Source organism: Panthera leo, chromosome A2, assembly GCF_018350215.1.
Source record: "Panthera leo isolate Ple1 chromosome A2, P.leo_Ple1_pat1.1, whole genome shotgun sequence".
Taxonomy (NCBI): Eukaryota; Metazoa; Chordata; class Mammalia; order Carnivora; family Felidae; genus Panthera; species Panthera leo.
The window spans coordinates 50484255-50511636 of record NC_056680.1 but is presented as its reverse complement, the minus strand read 5'-3'; the positions used below and the strand labels follow the sequence as shown (position 1 = coordinate 50511636).

General features: G+C 46.0%; 1 protein-coding gene across 4 annotated transcripts in view; it reads left to right on the top strand.

The window, feature by feature from the left end:
• The window catches only part of SRGAP3 (SLIT-ROBO Rho GTPase activating protein 3), a 262281-nt gene that overhangs the window by 148842 nt on the left and 86057 nt on the right, over positions 1-27382 (top strand). For all 4 annotated transcript variants that reach the window (XM_042910102.1, XM_042910078.1, XM_042910093.1 and 1 more), the window contains exon 4: positions 21799-21861. In XM_042910102.1, coding sequence (XP_042766036.1) covers positions 21799-21861 — 63 coding nt within the window. The remainder of the gene's footprint in view (positions 1-21798; positions 21862-27382) is intronic.

The window sequence follows — 27382 nt, the reverse complement described above, 5'->3', positions numbered from 1 at the left end:
TCTCTGGGTCCAGAGGTTTTAAATTTCTGGGTTCATAGGTTCACAATCCTGGTTCCATCATTTATCAGCTGTGTGTCTTTGGGTGTTGTTACTTTAACTCTGTGCCTCAGTTTCTTCATTGTGAGGATAAAAAGACACACAGGGCCTTGGGGACGATTAAGAGAGTGTTAACTCTTTAAAAAAAAATAAAAAGGAAAAAACAAAAATGACTTTGGCACGGGTCATGATCTCATGGTTCATGAGTTCAAGCCCCGTGCTGGGCTTTGTGCTGAGAACGCTGAGCCTGCTTTGGATTCTCTGTCTCCCTCCCTGCCCCTTCCCCTCTCTCTCTCTTTCTCTCTCTCTCTCTTTCTCTCTCTCTCTCTCTCAAACATTAAAAATTTTTTTAAAAAAAGAGGGTGTTAGTCCGAAGAAAGACACGGACAGTAAGTGTTCAGGAAAGCTGGCTACCACTCTGCCAACGTGAGTGTTATTACCAAAATTATTGAGCTCATCTTACTAGGCGCCAATTTTAGGGATTAGGTGACCTGGGATTGCTAGAAGCACAAGGAGGAGAACAAGTTGATTTGAAATGTAATAATCTCTCTGTGGTCTGTATTTGGATTGTCCACTTTGAGGACAACTTCTACAGCAAAATGGTAATCACAGGCTAATTCCCTCCCACCACACAATATGTGCCGGTCCCCTCCTGGGGCAGTGTTTATGAAACGTGGTCTAAGTTTAATATTTGTGTGAGCAAACATAATTAGGAAGGTAAATACAGTGCAATAAAAAAAAAAAAATCACAGTGCTTTGCAAAACCAAACAGCTGATTCCGATCACTCGGTCTGGCCAGAAGCCCCCGCCTGCTGCCAGTGTCACATCTTTTTCCTGGGTGGGAGTGATTCACAGAGAAAGGGTCATCAGGGCCGTTAGGAAATGAAGGGTCTTTTTCCTGACTGATCCCTGGGACAAGTGAGATAAATCTTTTCAGTTCTCATTTAGGCTGACAGAAGCCTCACTGGTGATGGAGGTTAACAGGGTAGAAAATAATGAAAAAATGTCGACAGCTGAGCTTCTGGCTGCCTTGTTACCAGGCCTGTGCCTGTGGAACAAAGGAAACGGCCTGGCCCCTGTGGGCCGGGAGAGAGCCGGAGAAGAGTCTGGCTGGCTGATTTAGCACAACCTGGTCCCTTTGTGTCACATCAGTTATAGATAATCTCAGCACGGAGGCTGCACTCCTTATGTACTAATAGATCCCGCAGACCTCTAGCACCGGTGAGGCCGTCTCTGGTCAGACTGGGGAGTGGGATCGTCATTTACTCCATCTTACTAATGAGGAGGTAAAGCCTGAAAAACTGCCAGAGAACCCAGACTTGTCCACTTTGGGCCCATTTTCATCACCGGCAGGAAGCAGTATGGCTGGGCTTTTGAAGTTTGTCTCAGAACTGCCCCTCACTGACTTGTGAACCCGGGCCAATCTCTGAGCCTCAGTTTTCTCATCTAGGAGATGGAGATGGTGACAGTGCCCACTCTAGGGGGCTGCTCTGAAGAGCAGAGGTAGGCCAAGTGCCCAACACAGGCCTGGCATCCAGCAGGTGCTCATTAAATGGTGGCTCTCTAGTGACCCTGAAGACTGGAGCCTCCTCCCTATTCCTGAGCTGGGTCCTAACACTCGAGGGGATGTTCCTTCCCCACCCACCAAGTCATGAGCTGCTCATGCATCTGCAGGAAGGGAGAAGCTTCTAGGCCAGCTGTCCTTCCTGGGTTTGGGTCTGGGGCAGCTGCTCTGCCTACCAGGTTCTCGCTGACTCAGGGTGTCTTTGACTTAATAACTTACCTTCTCATGATTCTCCATTTCCCCTTGCAGTGCAGTCTGTTCTTATGACTAGAAGCAGCACTACCCATTCCACAAGCCATCCTAGGATTCCTGCGGGCAAGTGGACATATGCACACAGGTGGCCCTTGCTTTAAGTATGAGATAAGGATCCGGTGTAGCCAAAGGAACTGGCTGAGACCTTAGAGGCCATCATGTTGGTCAGAGCTTTTATGGTTGTGAACAACAGAAACCCAACTCAACTGACTTGAAGGAGGAAAGGGACTTACCAGCTCTCCAGAGCAAGGCTGGCTTTAGGCATGGGGGCTTCAAGGGCACAGAAGAACTCCCATCTCTCTGCAGCTCTGCTCCAGTTTTCTCTGTTTCCTCAATTTTTTGGGGGGTGGGGTGAAGGACTCTTTCACAGGAAGTCTCTCTCCATGTGATAACCACATGCCCCCCCCTCCAGGCTTACATCCCCCCTGCATCAAGCCCCATGGAAAGTGAGAGCTCCATTCTCCCAGAATTGAGTCTTACAGGCTCTGATTGCTCAACATGGGTCACACCAGCGCTCCTGAAGCTGCACCTGTGGCCAGTGGGAGGCAATGCTCTGACTGACCAGGCTCAGGAAACATCCCCACCCCTGAAGCCACGTACACACTCAACTCCACCTAACCCATGAACAGAGAATGGGTGGTTCCCCTGAAAAACTGGAGTCCTCTTATAAGAAGGGAGAAATAAAACAACAGATGCCCACTAGGCCTCTTTTCTAGTCCCTTTATCATTCTCTGCAGGAGCTGGCCCTCCCTCTGCTAGATGTCCCTAAGAAATGGTATTCATTACCTCTCAGGATAGCTCATTCCATTTGGGGACAACCACGATCAATAGAAAGTTCTCCCCAATGTTGAAATAAAATCTCAGTGTTTACACTCATGATCCTGGTCACATCCTGAGGGCCACATAGACCAATCCACGTGGAGACTTGTCAGTTGCTCGAAGATAGAAATCATGACCACCCAGCCAGATCTTTCCCACCTCTGAGTAAACACCCCAGGTCCCTTCAGTTCACCCTGTGATTTGGCTTCATGCTTTCCCCACCCCACCCCCAAGTCATGCCCCAGGCTTCTCTGACCTGCACAAGTTAACATTCAGATCTATTCAGAATACTCCAGGAAGGTTTGAAGGGCTAAGAGTAGAACAGAGCTGTCTAGACACATTCTTTCTAATAATGCAACTTATGCAGGCTTTTGCCTTTTTGACCTCAGTCTCTTCACATGGTTGGCTCCCTCTGAGCTCCCTGCTTGAATCCCTGGTATTTTTATGCCAGCTGTTTTTTTAAAATCTATCTTTTGAATTCTGTACTTGCGTTTCTTTATATTTGGTCTTTTCAAACTTCATCTTATTAGATTCTGCTCAGGGCATCTGCGTGGCTCAGTTGGTTGAGCATCTGACTCTTGATTTTGGCTCAGGTTATGATTCCAGGGTCATGGGATTGAGCCCCATGTCGGGCTTTGTGCTGAACATGGAGCCTGCTTGGGATTCTCTCTCTCTCTCTCTCTCTCTCTCTCTCTCTCTCTGCCCCTCCCTGCCCCGCTCTCTCTCTAAAATAAATACAAAGTTAGATTCTGGTCTAATGGGATAACTGTTTTATTTAAGTGATTTTTCAAGCAGCAATAGGGTAACTCTTCTGAGAGGTCCTTATTCCTCCTCTGTGGGGAAAGACTTTTATAACTTCTCTATGTCTCCCTCTGTGTTCCCTTCTTTGGTGTGTCAATTCTTTAACCTCATATTTGATTCTTCTTTACCTTCTTAGTGGAGAGGTGGAAAGTGGGTCAGACGCTTGAGGATGAGTTCACAGTGGGTGACCTTTGAGTTGGGTATTGAAGGATGAATAGGAGTCTGCCAAATGGAGAAAGGACGTTGGAAGTTCAGTGTTTGGAGAAAGTCAAGAGCACAATGGGTATATCACAGTGGAGGTCCAAGGTAACTCAAAAGGGAGGCTGCAAAATGGCAGTCTTCAGATGAATTTGGTTCTCAAGGATAATCTGCATGGCCCTCACTATGTTAAGAAAAATAAAACCAATATTTGAAAATTGTAGGGGTTCACATAAAAACTAGGACTTTGCATTTTGAAGAAGTCCTGTCAATATCAGATCCCCATAGGTAATTCTTGGTTAAGTTGGCTGGGACTGAGTAGCTGGTAGCCCCTATAGGCAGGGCACACTCTCCCCACTGCCCCAGGGTCCTTGCTGTCGTCTAGTGTAGCATACCTGCTTGGCTCCTTTATTTTGCCTCCCTGGCCCCTTCATGCATTTGAGTTTGTGGCCTCAATTTTAAACATTATCTACCAGTGATTCACAAATTCTAGCATCAGAAACACCTAGAGGTCTTGTTAAGCAGATTGCTAGGCCCCACTGCCACAATGTCTGATTTAGTAAGGGGGAGAGAGGCCTGAGAATCTGCATTTCTAACAAGTTCCTTGGCGATGCTGATGCTGCTGGTCTGGGGACCACACAGGGAGAATAACTGACCTCCTTGTTTCACAGGTGAGGAAACTGCGGCCTGCCTCTGGTAAGCACAGCATCTGGCCCCAAATGCAGGTTTTTCCACTCCAGGTCCTGTACTGAATCTACTAACCCCTGTGGAGCACCAGTGGTGGTGGTGGGGGGGGGGGGGGGAGTCCATCTGCATCCTGCCTGCTCTCCCTTCCTGCCCCTACCGTGTCTGAGACTGGGCATTGAAGCCCATTCATTCCATTTTCAGTCTCAGCCTCCTTAACAATAGCCATCCATTATTCTATGCTCCGATGCCTGCAGAATTTAATTACTTGCCTGGCCGTGAAGTGAATTTGATTGTTGGGAGCTGCGGTGTTCTGGAGGAAGCACTAATGAGGAAAGACTCTCAGCAGAGAAGAGAAGGCATCTGGGGGGCTTGTGTTTGAAAGCAGCCATTCACTGTGTGGCAATAGGTCTTGGTCTTCAGTGAGCTTTTTCGTTCCCGCCTCGAAGATGTCCGTCGCATTTCATAAATAAATCAGGGCTTTTGTGTCCAATAATTGCCTTGCTTTGTAACCAAGATCAAAAGCACCAATGGCCTTGGATTCAAAGCCAAGTTTATTTTTTATTTCGTGGTTGCAGGAGAGAGTGAGGGTTTGCATGCTGGAGGGTCCAGCTAGGAGGCCTACATGGAGACAGAGCAAGTGGGCAAAGTGCCAAGGGAACGAGAAACCCTCAGCCAATCTCCACCGGCTCCCACGGAGATGAAGTCGTGAACACTCACTCTGCTAGTACAGCCTGCTGAGCTGGTCACCATCAGGCATTCAACCCCCTCAATAAACATTTATTAGTGCTATCATGACAGTAGGCAAACAATAATCATAGAAAGCAAACAGTGAGTGCTTACTGTGTGCTGGGCTCTGGGCTAAGAACTCCATAGATACTTAATTCTTAAATCCTAAGAGCAAGATGCTGTCATCATCCCATTTTACAGATGAGGGAACTGATGCTGATGAAGGTGAGCTGGAATTGGAGTCCAGATGTGTGTGACTGGAGCCCATGTTTGGTGTTAGACAGGTGGTGAAGAAGATAGATGAGTCAGACACAGTGCCCTCTTTCAGGGAGATCACACTGTAGAATGGAAGCAAAGACAGGTGTGTGGCTGTGATTCAAATGTAGCAGAGAGGGATGTTGGTTCAGAGGGAGGAGGACTTCTAATCTGGGCTGGGGGTTGGGGCTCAGGGAAGGTTTTATGTTGGGGATGCAGCATTTGAAGTGAGTCCTGAAAGATTAGGATTTATCCCAGTTTGGGTTCCCCAGGAAGATGATTGAGAGTGATTACAACGCAGGGGTATATTAGCAAATGTTCTTGGGGTTTCCACCTGCAGAAGGAAAGGAGGGAAAGCAGGAGTCAGTGAATGGAGAAGTTGGGCTGTGGTGCAGTCACAGCTAAAGCCTCAATTGACTCCTTGGGGGAGCTCGGAAGCTGGGCTGGCCCTTCTGAGTTCTCCTGAGTAGGGGCAAGGAGGATGGACCTTTACCTTTTTGGTGCTCCCAGAAGGGGGCATGGTCTTAGGCAGACCTAGGTCTTGGCTAACTGCTCTTTAGCCAAGGTAGTTCCTGTCTGCCAGCAGCCCTCCACACAGCTGGGGGATTAAAAGGGACTGAAAGTGACCTGGGTGGCACATCACTGTGTCCATACAGATATGCAGAGATTTGAGAAAAGTCAGACATGGGATTCCAGACCAAAGCAAAGGCTGGTGGACAGAAATGTCTGGGTCCTGTATCACGAGCTGATAGGTCAATGTTGCAGTCCAGTGCAGTGGTTAGGGCTGTGAGCGGATTCCCTGGCTCAGTCCCTATTTTGCCACTTTCTGACCATGTGAGTTCATTTTCAAGATGAAGCTAATAATAACCTCCTTCATGGGGTTGTTGTAAGGATTAAAGAAAGATTATATAAAACCACTACCTGGTACACAGTAAGTAACCAATAAATATTAGCTTTATTAGGATGGTTATTGGGGCTTTGAGAAAGAACACAGTGAGACTTAATTTTGGAGATGGGATGAAGGAATATTTTATTCAGGGCATACAGATTAAACAAAGTGTCAGAAACAAGAAAAAATATGCTCAGAAAGCCACTCACTGATTAGTTCTAAATCATGGTGGCCTTGTCTCTTCTTTTATAACCTCTTATTTCTTTTTCTTGCCTTATTATATTGGCTAGGACCTTCATCTCGTAGAGTATGGAGGGATATGGGAGAGAAGTGGTATTCTTGACTTTTAAAAGGCATGTTTCTAAATTTTCACCATTTAAGACAAAAACTCTTAGCAAACAGGAATAAGCAGAAAACTTCTTTAGCCTGATAAAGGGCATTTACCAAAAGCCAACAGCAAATATCATACTTCCTGTTGAAGAGAATTCAGCAAGATGGCTGGTTGCAGAAATTAATCATATTCCTGTGTGTCAGCCAGGTCCATTAAAAAATAAGAATGATTGAAGATTAATGCCATTAATGCTACAAATTAGCTGCATCCTAAAAGTTTCAATAAGTGATGCTTTCATTGTCATTCAGAGATTAATATTTCATAATTTCCATGGCAATTTCTTCTTTGACCCATGAATTATTCAGAATTGTGTTTACTTTAGTTTCAAAGGTTTTTTTTTTAAAGCTTTATGCTTGCTTTTAACTTATAACTTTATCACAGTTGATAAGAAAATAAGGTCTGTGGGTTATATTTTTAAATTTTTGTTGAAGCATTGGCCTTATCAGGTATCGAGAGCTCCTCTAAAGTGATAGTCAGTAAAACAGGCAGTTCTAGAGCAGTGCTAGGTAAGCTGACTAATGGGACAGAACAGGACTTTTTGCAAATGAGAGCACAGTACATGACAGTGTTGCATTACAGATTGGTCGGTAGATTCCACTGGTTGTCATTTTGGGGGCTATTTTTGGGAAATGATTTTACACATACACACACACATATTTTTTTATATGGAAAAATGAGACCTCTACCTTCATTCGCAACAATATATTCTAGGTAGATTAAAACACTAGAGGTAAAAAGCAATACTTTAAAACTATAGAAGAAAATGTAGGAGGTTATATTTAAAACCCTGGGGATAGGAAAAGAAACATAAAAAAGAATGTTTCTTTTGCCTAAAGGAAACATAAGAAAAGCACAAACTCTAAAGAAAAATATTGACAAATTCCATTATGTTCGAATAAAAAAAAATCTTCCTGCAACAACAAATAAGGAAAGAGAAAACCAAATGAGACACAATTTGACTCCCATTTAGACTGGTAGGACAGTCCTAAGTGCTGACAAGAATGTGGGGCAACAGGGAGCTCCATGACCTGTAAATTGGTCCAGCCCCTTTGGGGAACAACTGGGCTTAATGTAGCAACAGTGAAGGAAGAGGTATACACCCTGTGACCCAGCAATTCCACGTCTGAGTATAATCTAAAAATATTCTAGTATATCACACACACACACAAACCTTGTACAAGGGTGTTTGCTGCAATAGTATTTATAGTAAAGAAAAAAAAATCACTTCAATGTCCATCATGAAGGGAATGGCTAAATAAACTATCTATAGTCATTCAATGGAATAGCATACAGTCCTTAAGATGATGGAACTAGATGTGTATGTAACAATGTAGATAAAACTGGAAAATGCAACATTGGATGAAAAAAGCAAGCTAAGCTGTGATATTTTTAAACAATTTAAAACAAATTAATAGTTCATATTGTTTGTTTTTGAGTTTTTATTTATTTATTTAGAGAGAGCGCGCGTGTGTGCGCATGAGTTGGGGAGGGGTGGAGAGAAAGGGAGAGAGAGAATCCCGAGCAGGCTCCACACTCTCAGCACAGAGTCTGATGTGGGGCTCAAATCCGTGAACCATGAGATCATGACCCGAGCCGAAGTCAGATGCTTCACCGACTGAGCCACCCAGGCGCCCCTAGTTCGTATTGTTTATAGTACTAGAAACCTGTGTGACCTAAAGGTATGCAAAGGTGGGCTGTGGAAAGCACACTAGCTGCAGAGTAGCAGTTGAGGAAGGAGGGAGGAAGAAAGGGGACAAAGGGCACTTCAGTGGTATCTGGAACATTTTGCTTTCTAAGAGTAGTTTTGGAGCAAAAACAGAAAAATCTAATTTGGGTGGCATGTTCATGAGTGTTTGCTATTGTTTTCTCTACCCTCTGTATGTTTAAAATATTGGAGAACTGAAATAAAGGTGGGGGGAGAAAGGCCAGTTGGAGACAGATTGAAGAAGCCCTTGGATGTCAGAATAAGTTGGGCTTTATTTTCTAGACATTGGAGAATCACTGACGGTTCTTGAATGGCGATGACGTAACCAGAGCCAACTTTAAGGATGATTGATTTGATATATTTGATGGCTTTGAAAGAGAGATGCTGGACTCAGGGAGAGCAGTTACATGTTATTACATATACACACTAATATGCAGATTAGTGGTGAAGGGATGGTAGGAGCCTGGGTCAGGGAGGGTGCTATGGGAATAGAAAGGAAGGAAAGGATGGATGGATGAGTAGACGGGTGGGTAGGTTCACGAGTACATGGGTGGGTGGATGGGTGGACATATAGACGGGTGGATGGGCAAATGGGTAGAAAGGTGCTGGGTAGCTGGCTACAGACATTTAAAAAATTTTTTTGATGTTTATTTATTTTTGAGGGGGGTGGTGCAGAGAGAAAGGGGGACGCAGAATCTGAAGCAGGCTCCAGGCTCTGAGCTGTCAGCAAAGAACCCAACGCAGGGCTCGAACCCATGAGCTGCGAGATCATGACCTGAGCCGAAGTCGGTCGCTTAACCGACTGAGCCACCCGGGTGCCCTGGCTACAGACATTTTTGAAACGCCAAAGCAGTCTGTATTACATCCTGTTCACAACAATGCAGATGAAAAAAAAGATCAGATGATAAAATGACAAGGAGGTTAAAGTGATGTCTCGGATCAGTGATGCAGCAGTAATACGTGATTAATAATATTTTGAATCTAACAAATAAGCCTGACAACATTTGTATTCACCTCGAAGATCATCTAGAGAGGGGAAAAAAAAACAGCTCAAAACTCAGTGGCTTCAGGTTTTCATAGATACTGGTTTTTCAGAAAGATAGCTTTGTCATGCTCCCCTTCCCTCACTACAAATTTTTCTCTCCTTATCTGTAAGAGATTCATGGCAAAAAAAAAAGAAACAAAAAATGTAGGTCGGCATCAGGGATGTAATCCAGAAAGACTACTGAATATGTTCTGTTTCGAGAGAGACTCAGGTCAGCATTCCACCCCATCTCCTTCTGCCTTGACCTGGAGGCCAGGGGGAGGGCAGGGACTTGGCCACAGATAACGGGAGATTCTGCGGAGTGGCCCTGGGCACTGTGTGTTATCTGATATTTACGATGATCTAAAGCAGAGCCTTGTAAATGTCACTATGCTCTTCATACTAAAGGCAGAGGAGTATCCATGTTTTATAATTATTTGGGAATGCTTGGGGAAAAAAATTCTTAAGGCACATAGAGTGCTAATTCTCCCAGTGGGGGCAGTAGAGTGGAATGTTTGAGAGCATCCCATCTGCCAGCTCTATGGTCTTGGGCATATTACTCACCCTCCCTGAGCTCCTATGTCCCAATCTTTAAAGTAAGGTTAATGATAGTGCCTCCCATAAAGAAAAGGCTGATATTAGGCTTAAGTGAGTGATTATCTGTAAAGCAGGCATCACTGGGCCTGGCACATGCTGAGAGATTCATGAACAATAGCTAGTATAGTTCACTAACAGTGTTGTTGTCATTATCTATACTGACAAGTAGTATTAGTAGTAATAGTACTGGGCATTATAATTAACAATGATAGCAAGTGTTATTAATAATAATACTTAGTGTTACTAGTAGAGATCTAGAAACTCCTAGCCTGTCAGAGCACTTGTTTGTAGTCATTCCAAGGTATGCTTGGACTTCCTTAGACCTGTTTTGTTAAGCATTTCTGAAAACGGAGGCCTTCAGTGCAAACAGCATGCCAGAGAGATGCTGGAGAGTAATTACAGGGGGAGGAGGGTGACATTGCTGAGCTCCTGGGCATGCATCGGTGGGGCCCACTGCTGCCAAGAACCTCTGATGAGCAGTCCCAGGGCCTTCCTGCTTCCTGCAATCTGGTATCCCGGCTCCGGCAACAGGGGGAAGAGTTCAGGGCTCAAGTGTGCATTCCAGCTTCTTACACAAACATGCAGATGACAACATTTGGAGCTGCAGCAACAGGAGACATAGACTAGTTTGGGAAGGGGAGGAAAAGCAGGGAGGTGTCCAGGAACAGGAACAGGAAGATGATAGGGGAGAGGGGAAGAGTAACAAGGGTCCGGATGGAAGGTGGGGGAGAGACTAGGCTATGGCTGTTGTTTGGGGACAAGGGGCTGTGACATGGCAGAATGCCCACAGCCCACTTACTGGCAAGTGAGGACACAGCTAAGAGAAACAGCCAACTAGCTGTCTAAACTGCTGTTTCCAGGGATAAGCTGACCTTCCAGGACAAACTGAAGAAGCCCCATTCCTCTGAGACACGCCTTTTAAGCCTTTGCTTGGGAAATAAATGCACAATTGCTCTGGGAGATGGCCAGTGGTACATATATCATGTATTTAAATAGGGAACATCTGTGGGTCTCAAGTTTTGTTATTGCTTAGAAAACAAGCAGGAGCGTGGAAACAATGTGGGATTTACAGCTAAAAGAGCCAAAACTTTTGTTTTATTTAATTTGTTTCCTATTGTTTGCTTGGAACCCCAGAACTAGGAAAGCCATGAACTGTCCCCAAAGGTAACCCAACATGAGAACATCTAGTTGAGCAGAGGGAGACGAGCCTTTGCTGCTGTAGCACCTGGCAAGGTGCTACAAGAGAGGCCCTAGAGGATAGCTGAGAGTTGAGGCGGCCTCCACTTTTCTCAAGGATTGTTTCTAATGGTCTCCTTCAGAGAAGTGGAGGGAGACTTGTCATTAAAACCCAACATTTTAGGATGATCTTATTTTTCTAGGCACGAAGGGTGACATTAGCACTGAAAATGACCCACCTGTTAGTTTGCCCTTTAAAAACAGAACCTTTCAAATAAAGCTCATGAAGGCCCGGGACCTATGGTAATAATTTTTGAGGGCTTCCCCCTAAAAGTTCAATTAGCCCTGCACTGAAAACTAAATCAGGGGCGCCTGGGTGGCTCAGATGGTTAAGTGCCAACTCTTGATTTTGGCTCAGGGTATGATCTCACAGTTTGTGATTTCGAGTCCCACATTAGGTTCTGTGCTGACAGCATGGAACATGCTTGGGATTCTGTCTCCCTTTCTCTCTGCCCCTCCCTCGTTTGCTCTCTCTCTCAAAAAAAAAAAAAAAAAACTTTAAAAGAAAACTAAATCAATCACCTCTGGCAAGATTTTCAGAGCAAAGAAAATTGATTTCACTCAGGAACTGTTGTGTCAAAAAAAATTTTGCCAGCTGGTCCCATGTTGACATGAATGCATGGGTTTTTGGGGGGGGGGGAGATTAAAAGATGGCCACTTTTTACTGCTTTCTGGTTTCCTATTGCTTCTGTGTATTAGTTAGCTCATAGACAGGCAATTATAGAGCTCCTTCTATATGCAAGTCTTTGTGATCAGAACTACAGGAAGTCCCAGCCTTTAAGGAGCTTATGCTTTGATTGGTTGGAAATTGTTCCTTTTGTAGGGACTGTTTGAAAGCTTGTGCCTCGTGGAGGGTTTCAAAAGACTGTCTTGCTCTGTGGTCATTCTGGTACATTCAGACCAACATAAGCACAGATTACATCAGTATTCTTTCACATCAGTGAAAATGACAATTTATTGGATCCAATAACTGAGAAGGTCTGGATGTAAGTCTTGTTTAGGCTTCACTAGATCCAGGATGCAGATGCTGTTGTCAAGGCCTGGACTCTCCTTGTGATGGACAAGATGACTGCAGGCAGCCCAAGATTCCTGATATCCTAGCTTAGCAACCCCAGAAGAGAGAGGATCTGAGAGTATGGTTGTTAGAAAGCTCTCAGGGAAGATTCTCATTGGCTCCGCATGGAATATGTTTCTCTTTCTAACCCAATCACTAGAGACAAGCACTCTGGTCAAACTGGGTCCCATGACTGATGGACCATCTTGTATGACTTTGCAAGCAGGGGTCAGTCCCACCATGTCTCATCTCCTGTTAGAAGAAGAAGAAGGAAGGGAGAAGTGAGAGGTGGTCATCATGGATGATTTGTTTCTTTTGTATATATATTGTATATATTTTGTATATATATATAAAATATATATATAAAATATATATGTATATATGTATGTGTGTGTGTGTGTGTGTGTGTATAATTTATTGTCAAATTGGTTTCCATACAACACCCAGTGCTCATCCCAACAGGTGCCCTCTTCAGTGCCCATCACCCACTTTCCCCTCTCCCCCCACCCCCCATCAGCCCTCAGTTTGTTCTCAGTATTGAAGAGTCTTATGGTTTGCCTCCTTCCCTCTCTGTAACTTTTTTTCCCCCGTTCCACTCCCCCATGGTCTTCTGTTAAGTTTCTCAGGATCCACATATGAGTGAAAACATATGATATCTGTGTTTCTCTGCCTGACTTATTTCACTTAGCATAACACTCTCCAGTTCCATCCACGTTGCTACAAATGGCCAGGTTTCATTCTTTCTCATTGCCAAGTAGTATTCCATTGTATATATAAACCACATCTTCTTTATCCATTCATCAGTTGATGGGCATTTAGGCTCTTTCCATAATTTGGCTATTGTTGAAAGTGCTGCTATAAACATTGGGGTACAAGTGCCCCTATGCATCAGTACTCCTGTATCCCTTGGGTAAATTCCTAGCAGTGCTATTGCTGGGTCATAGGGTAGTTTTATTTTTAATTTTTTGAGGAGCCTCCACAGTGTTTTCCAGAGCGGCTGCACCAGTTTGCATTCCCACTAATGGTGCAAGAGGGTTCCTGTTTCTCCACATCCTCTCCAGCATCTACAGTCTCCTTATTTGTTCGTTTTAGCCACTCTGACCGTGAGGTGATATCTCAGTATGGTTTTGATCTGTATTTTCCTGATGAGGAGTGATGTTGAGCATCTTCTCATGTGCCTGTTGACCATCTGGATATCTTCTTTAGAGAAGTGTCTATTCATGTCTTCTGCCCATTTCTTCACTGGATTATTTGTTTTTTGGGCGTGGAGTTTGGTGAGTTCTTTATAGATTTTGGATACTAATGGCTGATTTGTTTCTAACAGGGCAGGTGGGCCAAGAAGGACCAGGCTAAGGGAGAAGTAGGCCTGCCCGCAAGTGGGGGCAAGGGGCCAGGGATGCAGATTCCTGCACAGGTGGTGAGAAAGTATATTGGACAGGCACATGGTGTCCTGTCAGAGGGCACACCCTCCTTCGTACCTCCTCTGTGGCCTGGACTCATTGCTGTTACAGCATTGCAATGGCTTCTTTCATCTGTGTGCCTGCATCTCATGCTAGGCCCTCTGGAAACAGACCACGGAAAGACATGACAAGTGCCGTCTTTGGAGTCAGACCAACCAAAAGCAGAACCCTGGCTCTGCCATTTCCTAGCTATGCAGCCTAGAGCAAGTCGCTCAACCCTTCTGAGCCTCCAGCCCTCATCTGTCAAGTGGGCACAATAGTACCTACCTTAAAGGTTTTATTAGATAGTGTATGGAAGTGGCTTTGAACAGTATTCAGCAAATGAAAAGTACTTCATAAATGCTAGCTGCAGTTGAGAAAGCAGGAACCATGTCTCACTGAGCTCTGTGTCTCTGGCGCCTAGGTGAGGCTGGTATCTAGTAAGTGTTTTGGAAGTGCTTGTGTAGATTGAGCTGAAACTAGGTGAGGAGTTGGCCATAGACATACAAGAGGAGGTAGTTCAGGCAGGAGTGTGGGTATGGGGGGCTCTGAGAATCCACAGCACGCAATGATGTTAGGGTCCACGGGGGAGCCAGGAGGTTGGGTCTTGGGAGCCAGACTCTTCAGTGGCCTTCAAGTGTTAGGATATGAACAGGGCATTTGTTAAAAAGGTTTTTTTTTTCCTAGGGTCCAATTTAGCAGGTCTGGGATTGCCGACTTTGATGAATGCCAGGGGTTCCAATGGCTGCCCCCTGAGAGACCCCCACTGGTTGACGGGTCTTAAACCCAGATGCCTCCATGGGCCAGGTGGGTGACGTGGGCAGGGAAAGGGAGGTGCTGAACACTGTGGCCGACTGGAGAGCACAAACCTCATGTAGAGGGGCAGCCATCCTTGAAGCAGGGACTCAGTATTGCTGGATCTCTAGTTTTTCAAGAGAAGCTGAAAGTCAAGACTTTTAAGGGGGAATTTCCTGATTTTTTTAAATGCTGAGAAATAAGTCAGATATTTGAAAATGCCGAAAGGCCAACTAAAACATGTCTGCAGGCTGGAGATGAGTGGCCACTTGGAGCCCTTGATCTGGGGCAGTGGCTCTCACCCGGGGCAGTTTTGTGTCCCAGGGAACATTTGGCCACGTCTGGGATGATTTTTCTTGTCACAGCTTGGGGTGTGGGCGGGGAACGCTATAGGCATCTGGTGGTTAGAGGCCGCGGATGCTGTTAACCACCTTACAGTGCCCCAGAAGCCGCCCCCACCTTAAAGAGTTATGTGGCCAGAAAGGGAGTTTAGCTGGCATTAGCAGTGGGCAGAGGGAAAAGGCAGGGCCAGAGACACCTGCCACCTGATTTTTTAGACTTATTTGGGTCAGAGAAACTGGGCTCTGCCCTTTCAACCCCAAGGAGCCAATGGCTGCCGTGGCTGGCCCCTTGTTGGCCAGGTATAATTGTTCTCTACACTGTGTACACTCCCTGTGCATGATGCAGCCTGCCACCCCCCAACCTCTGCAGGCATGAAAGTCATGCTAGAAATGTGGATGAGTGCGAATCTGTTGCCACTTGAGTCCCCAAGGGCTGGGTGTGATGGTCTGTTAGACATTATCAGGGTTTTGGCCTCCTGTTCCTGGTGGAATGTTTGGTTTGGGTTCCTCATTCAGTCATTTCTGGAACTGTAGTTGAGAATATTTCCCTTCCCAACCTAACAAAATAAAATGTCTTCGAGTTCTGCGCAGCTCAGTAACTCTTGGCCAAGTGCTCGCTCTGGGGCCAGCACAGTGCTTGGTGCCCAGGGGGAGACAAGCAGAGACTCGGGCAGGTTCCATCTGGGGGCTTACCGTCCCACTGAGAAGACGCAAGAAGCAGCCCTCCAGCCCTCCCCATGCAACCCACCCTCCACATGCCAGTGCCTTCATCTTCCTGAAGCACAGTTCTGGTCACCACTCTCTCCCACTCAGAAACCTGTGGCTCCCAGTTCCACTCTAAGTGATCTGGCCCAGCCTCCATTTCAAGCTTATTATCTGCAATTCTGTTACCATGCTCCTCTCTTTGCAAATCACACTTTTCCCTTGTCCTCGGTCTCTTGCCCTCACTCAGGCTGTGACCTAGAATGCCATCTCTGGCCATTCATGCAAAGTGAGGTGGCTCTGGTGGTACTCCCCGCCCCCCGCCGCCCCCATCCTCTTCATCACTTCATCCTGCATCACTTCATCTTTCACTCTTTATGGCCCTTTCTGCCTCCTGCCTTAGAATTATTTGTCTTAACCCTTGACGCTACCAAACTGGGAGATTCTTAAGGGAAAAGTTAATTTAAAATTCAACTTTACGTTCCCTTTCTGGGCGACTTGCTAGCCTTGCCTCTGGCATCCAGTGGGTGTCGACTCAGCCTGTGCTACTGTTTCCCAAGCTCTTCATCTGTGCCTGGCAGGGTGCCACCCAAAGTGGCTACCCAAAGTGTCATCTCTTTGTATCCTCACAGGGACTCTGGGACACTCATGACATCGCCCTACATTTACAGGTAAAAACCCTAAGGCTAGAGGAACTTTTACTTCATTCATTCGTAGATTCATTCAACAAAATATGTAATGAGCACCCACCATGTGACAGGCTCTGTGGCATTGCAGGGACACAGGAGTGGGAAAGCAAGATATTGCAGATTGGGAAACCCAGAAGGCAGACTTTGAAACAGCTGAATTTAGCATCTAGCAAAATGACAAGGGAGCAATCTTGGGGTCCACACATTGGGAAGGAAAGGGAGGGAGCAGTCATGCTGAAGGCAGCCTTGCTAGAAGGCTTGGACAGCTCTATGGAAAGTTCTAGAGAAGGAGCAGCCCTTCAGAGCTGTCCCAGTTGAGGGAAAGGCAGACGTCTATGCCCACCATGCATTTATCTTTGGACAGACACAGGCCTTCAGGCTTTGGAAGGTCACATTGTCTACTGAGGCCATCCCTGAAGAGTGCTCCTGGCTGGGGGCTGTCTGCTGCTAGCCCTCCCAGCAGCTAGGATATCTGAGCATCAACCATCAGAGAGAAAATCTCTTTGTGCTCATGGGGCTTACATTCAAGTGGGGGAAACAAATGGTAAATAAATTGACACATAAACAAGCAAGCAAGATCATTGCCCTTCCCTTAATAAGTGCCAAGAAGGATACAAACAGGTGCTTATTTTACACATGGGGAAGCTGAGATGCCCAGAGGTTAACTGGCTTAAAGCCTCATTTCCAATCCTGGTCCCTGGCTCCAAAATTCAACCCTCTCTACTGTGGAACCAGACCTGTGCTAATCATATAGAGCCTCATAAGTTAAGCTAAAGACCTGGGTCTTGATTTTGATTGAGGAGGCTCTGGAGGGAATAAAATACAAAATTATACTGGCATAGGCATGCAGAACTGGGGACAAGAGTTAGGGGCTTAGTTAAGGCACAGGTTTAGAAATCTGGGTCCCTGCAGTGATGATGTGCTTGTTCTGGGACTTGTGGTCCTAGTTACTTAGGTTGCCTTTGACTGCAAGCAAAAGAAAACCATAGTTTAAAGTGGCTTAACCAGCAAAGTCCCAGAAGTGGAAGTTCACTTGGAGGCAGGCTCTGGGTTCAGTTGAACCAGTTTCTCAGGAGGTCATGAAGGAGCCAGGTTTCTTTTGCTCTGCTACCCAAGGTTTCTTCCTCTTCTGGTCCTAAAATGCCTACTGGTAGCAGCTGGAGCCCTCAGTAGAGGAGGTAAAACCTTCCCTGAACCATCTTTGTCCTTCCGTTCTATCCAGTTAAGTCACATGTTTAGCCCTGGGCTAATAGTGCATACCAGAATCCAGAGTCAGCTTCCGTGGAAGAACTCAGCCGGAAGAATCAATAAAAAGCCAAATTCATGGCTCTTTTAGGAAGCAGAAAGGGTGTTGGGGATGGATGTTGGGGAGGGAGTCAGCCTTATCTGCTACAGAGAATAAAATTGAGCAGCTTGAAGGTAGGACACAGTGACAGATTGGATTGGAGGGGAAGAAATAAACAAATTTTTTCAAAATGACTCCAGGGGCACCTGAGTGGCTCACCTGGTTAAGCATCTGACTCTTGATTTTGGCTCAGGTCATGATGTCATGGTTCATGAGTTCGAACCCTGTGTCAGGCTCTGCTCTGATAGTGCAGAGCCTACTTGGGATTCTGTCTTTCTCTGCCCCTCCCCTGCTTGTGCACGTGCATGCATTCTCTTTCTCTCTGTCTCAAAGTAAATAAATAAACATTAAAAAAGAATAACTCCAAGGTTTCCCATTGCCATGCTTGGGAAGATATTATCCCATTGACCAAACTCAAGGAGATGGTGGAAATTTCATATTTGATTTTGGATAATTTTAGTTTGGTATGATGAGGAGACATTAAAACCATATTGTTCTGCAACAGCTGAAGCTATAGGTCTTTGAACTTGGGCTCAAGCTATTTGAGGACAGAGCCAGGGAGAGAGGACTGCTACAGAAATGGTAACATGGCTGCGGGTCACTGAGAAGCAGAAGCTGGAGGCAGGAGTGTGTGCGGAGCTGGCAGGGGCAGGGCTTGAGAAAGCAAGGCTGGTGGGGGTTTCAGAGGCAGGACTTAGGAATTTATCTGACAGGGGTCTCTGCCCATGTGTGCAGTGACAGGGTACAAGGATGTTCACCACATCATTGTCTGAAATATTAAGAGTGACTGGAGACAACCTAAATATCCATTGCTATGGAGTTGGTTAATGAATTATGACATATCTGGTATATGGAACCCCAAGAAGCTGTTAAAAAAGGAGGATGCAGGAGCTGCATGGCTGCAAAGGAGAAGTCTCAAACATATTGTTGGGTGGAAAAAAGCAAGATGAAAAGATGTGTATAGAATACATCTATTTGTGTTAAAAAAAAAAGAATATACACTATCCAAATGTATGTTTGTATATCTGTAGCTGTTTCTGGAAGGTATCAAGAGAAACTTCTTTTTTAAAATTATTATTATTTTGGAGAGATAGAGTGCAAGCAGGGGAGAGGGGCAGAGAGAGAGAGAGAGAGAGAGAGGAGGAGAATCTTTAGCAGGTTTCACACTCAGTGTAGAGCCTGACACAGGGCTTGATCCCACCACCCTGGGATCATGATCTGAGCCGAAATCAAGAGTTGGATGTTTAACCAACACCCACATGCCCCTCAAAAGAAACTTCTTGTTTTAAATTTTTTTAATGTTTATTTATTTTTGGGGGGAGGAAGGGGCAGAGAGAGAGGGAGACATAGAATCACAGCAGGCTCCAGGCTCTGAGTTGTCAGCACGGAGCTAGATGCAGGGCTCAAACCTAAGAACTGCAAAATCATGACCTGAGCTGAAGTTGGATGCTTAACTGGCTGAGCCACCCAGGTGCCCCAAAAGAAACTTCTAATAGCAGGTGTCTCTGGTGAAGTTCTGGGAGCCTGGGAGACTTCCTTTTAACTTTTTACTTTACTGGCTGTTAGAGTTTCTTTAACCATGTGCATTTATTACCTATCATAAAAGTTAGATCATAAAAATAAATACATAAGAAACTGGGTCTTGGGTGTCAGAGAGGTTAGTGACACAGGACTGAGAGGAGGCCACTGGAGAGTGTCAGAGAGTCCAGAGTCAGCAGTGGGGCAAAAGTCAGGGGGAGGGGCCACAGGGGAAACTGAGGCACAGGCTGAGTGCTTCCTTGTGAGAATAAGGAATAGGAGATGAGCATAGCTGGTTAGGTTCATTGAGCACCACTGCAAATGCACGGGATGCAACTGAAGGTTCCCCTGCAAGCTCTGCACAGGAGGTTCTGCTCAGGCTCCGCTATGGTTTTGGACTGGGTCCCCTATCTTTAGCCACCAGAGCTGCAGGGAGGTCGAAGCAGATCTCTGGACTGCCTAAAGCTTTTGCTCTCTTTTAAGAGATCTTGTGCAGGCAAGGGCTACCTTCAGATGGGCGCTTTCTGGCAATTGCAGTACCAGAAGCTGAGAGAAGGACTATGGGGTGAGGAGAAGGAGCCTAGAAAGTCATCATGTCTGGTCCTGACTCTTCCTCTGTCACTGCTGAGTGCGGGGGCTCCTGACCTAAGTGGGGAAGGGAGGAAGGCTGGTCTCTGCCCATCTTTTGCTGGTCATGCTTGAGCTGAGGGAGCTGAAAGGGGGGAGCAGGATGACTCAGCTCTCAGGCAGCAGAGATCAGGTCTCCTGTTTTCTTTCTTTCTTTTTTTTTTTAAGTTCAAGTATAATTAACATACAGTGTTATATTAGTGTCAGGTGTACAAAATAATGATTCAACAATTCTATACATTAGTGCACATCACTGTAAGTGTACTCTTAATCCCCTTCATCTATTTCTTCAAATTTAAAAAAAAATTTTTTTTAAATTTATTTTTGAGAGAGAGACAGTGAGACAGAGCATGAGAGGGTAAGGGGCAGAGAGAGCAATGAGACACAGAATCTGAAGCAGGCTTCAGGCTCTGAGCTGTCAGCACAGAGCCTGATGTGGGGCTTGAACCCACGAACCACGAGGTCGTGACCTGAGCCGAGGTCAGACGCTTCACGGACTGAGCCACCCTGGTGCACTGCACCCCCCTTCACCTATTTCACCCATCCTCCCACCCCTCACCCCTCTGGCAGCCACCAATTTGTTCCCTGTATTTAAAAGTCCATTTTGGGGGTTGTCTTTTTTTGTTTTGTTTCTTAAATTCCACATATGAGTGAAACCATATGGTATTTGTCTTCCCCTGACTGGCTTATTTAATTTAGCATTGTACCCTCTAGGTTCCTCCATGTTGTTGCAAATGGCAAGGTTTCATTCTGAATAATATTCCATTACATATATATACACTGTATCTTTATCCATTCATTGATGGGTACTTGGGCTGCTTCTTTATCTTGACTATTGTAAATAATGCTGCCATAAACATAAGGGTGCATATATCTTTTAGAATTAGTGTTCATTTTATTTAGGTAAATACCCAATAGTGAAATTACTGAATATTATGGTATTTCTATTTTTAATTTTTTGAGGAACATCCATACTGCTTTCTACAGTGGCTGCACCAGTTTGCATTCCCACCAATAGTGCATGAGGGTTCCTTTTTCTCCACGCCCTTACCAACACTTGTTGTTCCTTGTGTTTTTGATTTTTCAGGGCTCCCATTTTCAACATGGAAACTTCACATGATAGTCCAGGCAAACAGGGAAAGTATTAACCAAAATAATAATAATAATGATGATGATGATGATGATGATGATGATGATAATACCTTAAGTAACAGAGAATCCTAAACTCTTCAGGCTGGGTGAGACCTGGAGGTGATTTGTCAATTGTATTCTGAACTGCATTTCTCAGTATACTAAATGTGTATGTCACCTCATGGAAAAAAGATTGAGGTCGTCTAAACTGTATACTACAGCTCTCTGTAGAAAGCCGTGCATATAAGAGTGTGAAAGCCTCTGAAAAGTCCTGCATAAGAGAACCTATCTCTCTTTGTTCAACTAGCTTTCCCAAGTGTATTTGCCTACAAAAGCCTCTGCCCCTTTTTTAGTATAGCACTCAGCAGTGACCCCCAGACCAAGCTTTGTGATGCTCTAGTTTATTTATAGATGTGTAAGTAAGACTCCAGGGCCACATGGCCCATCAGTGATGCAGTGGAAGCAACAACCTTGATCTTTTTGCCTTGTGCTCCATCCAGTCTGTTAACCTGTACTGTTCATGATGAATTGAGATGCTAGGTCATTATTTCTCAAACTGTGTTCTGTGGAACCCCACTCTCATGAGATGCTAATGAGTATTGAGCCAGGGACACAGACTCTGGTCACATCAGTTTAGGACCCACCGAATTAAAGAAAGACGAACAGATTGATTGGCTGTGGGCTTCTCAGAATCTTTAACATGATGACGTCTCTGTAAATCACCAATGCAGGGAGGTAGAAGGTTCCTCAACTTATTTGGCCAGGGAATATTCCTTTTGCAAGGGGCCCCTCTCTGTGGATTTGTGTCATGGACACAAGTTGAGGAATTCAAGTCTAGATCAATGAAGTTTATGTTGGTTTCTGTACCCATTCCCACCCCATCCCAAGTATTCCTGCCCTTTCTGTGTTGAAAAGGAAATTGGTCAATGCAACCAGTGACTTTCTCCCCCTCTGACATTTGTTCTTTCATATTCCAGAGCAAGGAGATTGGTCTGCAGATGCATGAGGAGCTCCTGAAGGTCACCAATGAGCTCTACACAGTAAGTCCTGCTCAGGCTCTGCTGCTGTTTGGCATCGGGTCCTCTTTCTTCAGCACCAGGAGCCAAAGGGAGTCTAAACCAGAGACCTGGAATGACTGTGGGCATTTTTGCTCTGTCTGTGCCCCAATGACTGGGAGTCATCATGGTGGGCTGTAATGGTTTGCAACCCTGGCTTCTGATTCTGTATACCTGGGGTGGGGCCCTGGGCATGTTTAGTTTGTATAAGTTCACAAGAGACTTGCATGACCTACCTGCTGTGTGTTACCTGTAAAAGCAGAATACACAAGGTCAAGGTGGGGACAGCATGGACATAAAATCTCCTGAGACAGGGATGTGGGTTTGGAGTCAGGTGCAACAGGCTGAAGTTGACGCCTGCTGCCTATTGATGGTAGGTATGTAGCTCATCTGGGTTTCTGTATTCTCGTCTGCAACATGGAGCACTGTTCGGAGGGTCACATGAGTTGAAGGGGGTGATCATTCCTTGTCATCTCCAAGGAATGATTTCGGAACAGTACAACTTGGCCTAGAACTGACCTTGCTACTGATGTGGAGGTGAGATCTGACTGGGCTTGAAATGGGTATTAGAATCCAAGTCGGTGAATGGGGAACACAGGCACACCAGGTTATGATGCACGAGTTGACTGATTGTGCCTCGAGGGCCCTTGGGCTTCTTTATGGAAGAATGTGGTGAGCCCCAGAGACAACCTGGGGCGAACAGGGCAAGGTAGCCCCAGCAGATGGAGCTTGAGACTCTTCACTGCCAGAGACAATCAGGACAGATGAAAACTGTTGTATTTTAAGTATATCAGGGTTCCTTATGAAGTTTCTCATTAAAAGTGGGGATTCTGCTGCTGAAATCATATGGAAGGAAGGGAAAGAATAGCAGGCTGTGAGAAGACCCCTCTCTTAGATGTTATTATCTTTCTATCTTCACATCCCATGCGGCCAGCAGGTAGTGGACTCCTCAGGGGCCGAGAGCTTTTGCCCAAGAGCCTGGACCTCAAGTTGAAAGTCCTGCCTCAGACTCCAGCCAGCTATGGGACTTTGGGCAAAGCATTACTTCTCTGGGCTTCAGTTTCCCACTCAGTTACATGGGGACTTTCCCGATTCAGAATTCTGTAGAGGACTTTGTAGACCAGCGTTCCCCATTCTAGGTCCTTCTTATGTTCCTCAGGAACCTCTTTGAATGAATCACTCTCCTCTATGGTATTTCAACACCTGGGTCCTGGTCCCAGGGACCACCCGTCCCCATCACACACACACAGAGCTGCTCCCACCCAGATTTCTAACCTTTCCTCTGGGCTTCAGCCGGGCTTCTCTCCTTGACACCCTCTGTACACCCCAAATACTGCCCCGCTTGACCCCTTTACCCTGTAGCTCCCCCTGCTTACAACTGCCCTCTTTCCTTCTCTGCTTGTGTGTGTCATACTCATTTTTCAAACCCAGACCAAACTCCACCTTTAGAAAGCTATTACCTCTGGGCTTTGAAATCTTATGGCAGTTGAAAAAAAATCTGTCATGTTATCTCTGTGTCGCCAGTTGGCGTGCAATCTCCCTAGAGCCAGATCTTGGTCAGTAATGGTGAACTTAATGCCCAGAGACTCTGTTTGAACCCAGTTGTATGGCCTCTGGCACTTCACCTCTCAGTCTTGCCTGTGACCAACAGGGCTGGCAGGTGTAAACTGGACAGAGCAGGCGGGGATTCGGAAGACGGTGCTGGTGCCCAGCACAGTGCCCTGAACCCAGCAGGCGCTCTGTGCGCACTTGCCCTCACTGGCCACGGGGCAGGGCAGCTGGACAGGAACGCCACTGGTGTCAGATGTTCAGGCCAGGCAGGAAGGTCAGTCCCTGCTTCCTGTGTTCATGGCAGCCTGACGATGGCCTCAGAGCTGGTGGAGGAGGAAGGGGCAGCACCTCCCCAGTTTTCTCCTGCAGCCCCTCGTGGAGGGATGAGAGCCTCAGAATGCCAGCAGCAACCTCCAGCTCATTTATTGATGGCACGCTGAGTCTTCAGTGGTTGCCCCGAAAGCATTTAAATTCAAGCACCTGGGGCTGCCTACTGTTTACCCAGTACTGCATGAGGCACGGTGGTGGGCTGTGAACATTTGAAGAATTCATCTTTGAAGTATCTTGTGTATCCCCAGTGTTCCCAGGGTGCTTGCTGAAGCAGAGGAGGGAGGGATGTATGAATACATGAACAAAAGTGGTTTTGCTTACAATGAGTTTCGAATCTGAGCACGGAGACAAGACTAAAGTACGCGAACTGGTGATACAGCAGTGTGAAACAGAGTGTGGTATCTGCTGGATATGTGGACTCCGAGGGGGAGGCACCCAGACCATGAACTCTGTGGGGGCTGTGCCGTGCTCTCCACAGTGTGCCCAGAGCCTGTGGCAGTGCGTGCACATAGTAGGTGATTGATGCACACTTACTGAGTGAAGAAACGAGAGGGAGAGTGTGCACGTGCAAGAGAAATCGAAGGTTCAGAAAAGTGATGGCTCCAGGTAGGCTGCTGTGATCAAGGGTGAGTTTTGAGCTTGGTGCCTCTGGAGGAGTAGGATGAAAGAACAGAGGGGTAGAGGGGAGGAGAAAGGGAATTCTCGGCAGGGGAGGCAGACTGCAGATGGGTCTGGGTTTGAACCCTTGCTGCACCACCTACCAGCTTGGCCAGGTCAGTTAACGTCTTGGACCTCATTTTCTTTATTGTCAAAACAAGGATAGTAACAAAGGATAGTGGGATCCCAAGCACATCCCACATGTGCTTGGGATGTGTGTCACACAGTATGAGGTGTTTTGTATGTATTATTTAATTAGCATGTTCTACAGGTAAAGAAACTGAGACACATAGAAGTACCTTGCTTAAGGACTTGGTAGCAGTTTTCAGTGGCTACCTAACAAATGATGTCAAAACTCAGTGACTCATGATCTTGTTGGTTGGCGATTTGGGCTGAGTTCAACCAGGGCTGCTGATACAGCTCTGGATTTCTGGCCAGTTAAAAAAAGAGCCCAAGGGGCGCCTGAGTGGCTTGGTCGGTTAAGCGTCCGACTTCGGCTCAGGTATGATCTCACGGTCTGTGAGTTCGAGCCCCGCATCGGGCTCTGTGCTGACAGCTCAGAGCCTGGAGCCTGTTTCAGATTCTGTGTCTCCCTCTCTCTCTGCCCCTCCCCTGTTCATGCTCTGTCTCTCTCTGTCTCAAAAATAAATAAACGTTAAAAAAAAATTAAAAAAAAAAAAAAAAGAACCCAAAGTGGGAAACACCCAGTGTTGCCAGCACTTCTCAATCCTCTGCTCGTGTCATACTTGCAAATATGCTATTGGCCAAAGCAAGTCACGCAGCCAAGTCCATGGTTGAGGTGTGGAGGAGTGAACATCACCTCTTAGAGGGAGTTACTTGCGAAGTCACAAGGCAAAGGGGCATCCCTGCAGCCAGGGAGGGGGCTGTTGTGGCCGTCTTTGCAAACAGCCCACTGCAGCCGCCCAGCTGCTAAGGACGCTGTGGACCCCAAATCTCACGCTTCATTATTAGGGATGTCTTTTGAGCACTTTCTAGTTACCATGCCTCGTTACTAGAATTCCCCTCCTTTCCCAGCCCCAGAGTCATGACAGCAGTGACTGAGGAACAAATGATGTAGAAAACATTGTCCAGTAAGCCTCACTTTAGTTCTTTTCATGTTTTCTAGAGGAGGTGACATGTTGAGGAAGTAATACTGGGCGCAGTGATGATAGAGATAAATGCTAAGGCCATCCATCACCCACTTTAGGGAAAAGCTTGTCTCCATCTGAGACCAGGATGTGGAGGAGACTGCAGGCCTGGGCATTTTGTTCATTTGTTTGTTCGTTCATTCATTCATTCACTCACTCACTCACTCACTCACTCACTCAAAAAGGCTTCCCTCTGCCCAGTCTTCATCACCTTGAGGTGCCCTCCTTTCTAAAACATGCCAGCATGTATGCAAGCACAAATGCATGTGTGAGCGCGCGCACACACACACACACACACACACACACACACACACACACACACCCTGTCTTAACTCACCTCTTTTTCCCTGAACTCCCATCAGTCTGACCTACTATCTCTCTCGATCATCATATGTTGGCCTGGGAGGAGAAAAGGGCAGAAGTTGAGAGTGTGGGCCTATGTGCCAATGCTTCCTGAAGAAGCAAAAACAAAACAAACAACAATAAAAAACCACTGTTTTCATTATTTAGCTAAAAATATGTTCAGATTTTCGATACAGCCCTAGATCATGAAATGTATCTGTCGTCTTTTGAAGTGACAAATACTGTAACATCCCCCTTATGGCCCTTTCTTTGTGCCCTGTCACTGTGCTCCAGACTCTCCCAGGCAGGGCTGCGGGAGGGGCCCCTGAGACTTGTTTCAGGGTGATGTGGAGTGCCCGCACCTAGCCACAGCTGGTGACAGGTAGATACTAATTGGAGTAATGAATGGACTCCACTTTCAAGTTGTTCAGGCTTTGATTTGATTTTGCACCGGGGTCAGGGATATGAAATCAACTCTGGACCCCCAGGCAAATTTTTGCAAGGGCATTTCCTTTCTGATGCCCACCCTCAGGGATGCAGGAGGTAGAGACAGCCTGAGACTAGGAGCCCAGAAGCCTGGGTTCTGGCTCCAGTTCCATCCCAGGCTCACGCTGAGTCTTCCTAGACCGACATCTCCACATCTGTTGTCATTCAGGTGTGACTACCATGGTTCCATCGTGTCATTGGGCCCTGTCTCCTTTATTTAATATTTTTCATCAAATTGACTCACTTAAAACTCTCAGTGTCCTAATTAATTAGTGGAAAAGCAACCTTGTGTATTGGGAAGAGTCCAGGTTTTAGAGTCAGCATGGCCTGGGTTCAACGCCTTGTCAGTTGTCAAACCCTCTGAGCCTCAGTCCCTCTCTAGACTGTGGGGATGTTACCAGCTCATCGCTGGATTGTTCCAAGAAGAGTGAGTGAAAGAGAGCATAGCGTAATGCCTGGCAAACACTAGTGCTAAATCGTGTGTTTTATGAAAGAATGAAGCATAAATATTTTTCTTGTATACTTCCGCGTGTTTCCTCTCCCCTCCATCCCCCCTTGTCACAGGGCCAGCCAGAGACCTAAGAATGTTTTGCCTGAAAAATAGCAATCACCAGCTGACCACTTTCCCATCCCCGAGGCTTGCTCTCTATTATTCATACTCCATACTCCAGCCAGAGAGACTTTCTCTTTTAAAAGATTGTTGAATATTTAATGGGGCATCTGGGTGGCTCAGTCAGTTAAGCGTCTGACCTCAGCTCAGGTCATGATCTCGTGGTTCGTGGGTTCGAGCCCCACATCGGGCTGTGTGCTGACAGCTCAGAGCCTGGAGCCTGCTTCGAGTTCTGTGTCTCCCTCTCTCTCTGCCCCTCCCCTGATCACACTCCGTCTGCCTGTCTCTTTCTCTCTCAAAAATAAATAAACATGAAAAAAATTGTTGAATATTTAAATTTAGAAATAGATAATACATGCACTCAGTAAAAAGCAATGCTTAA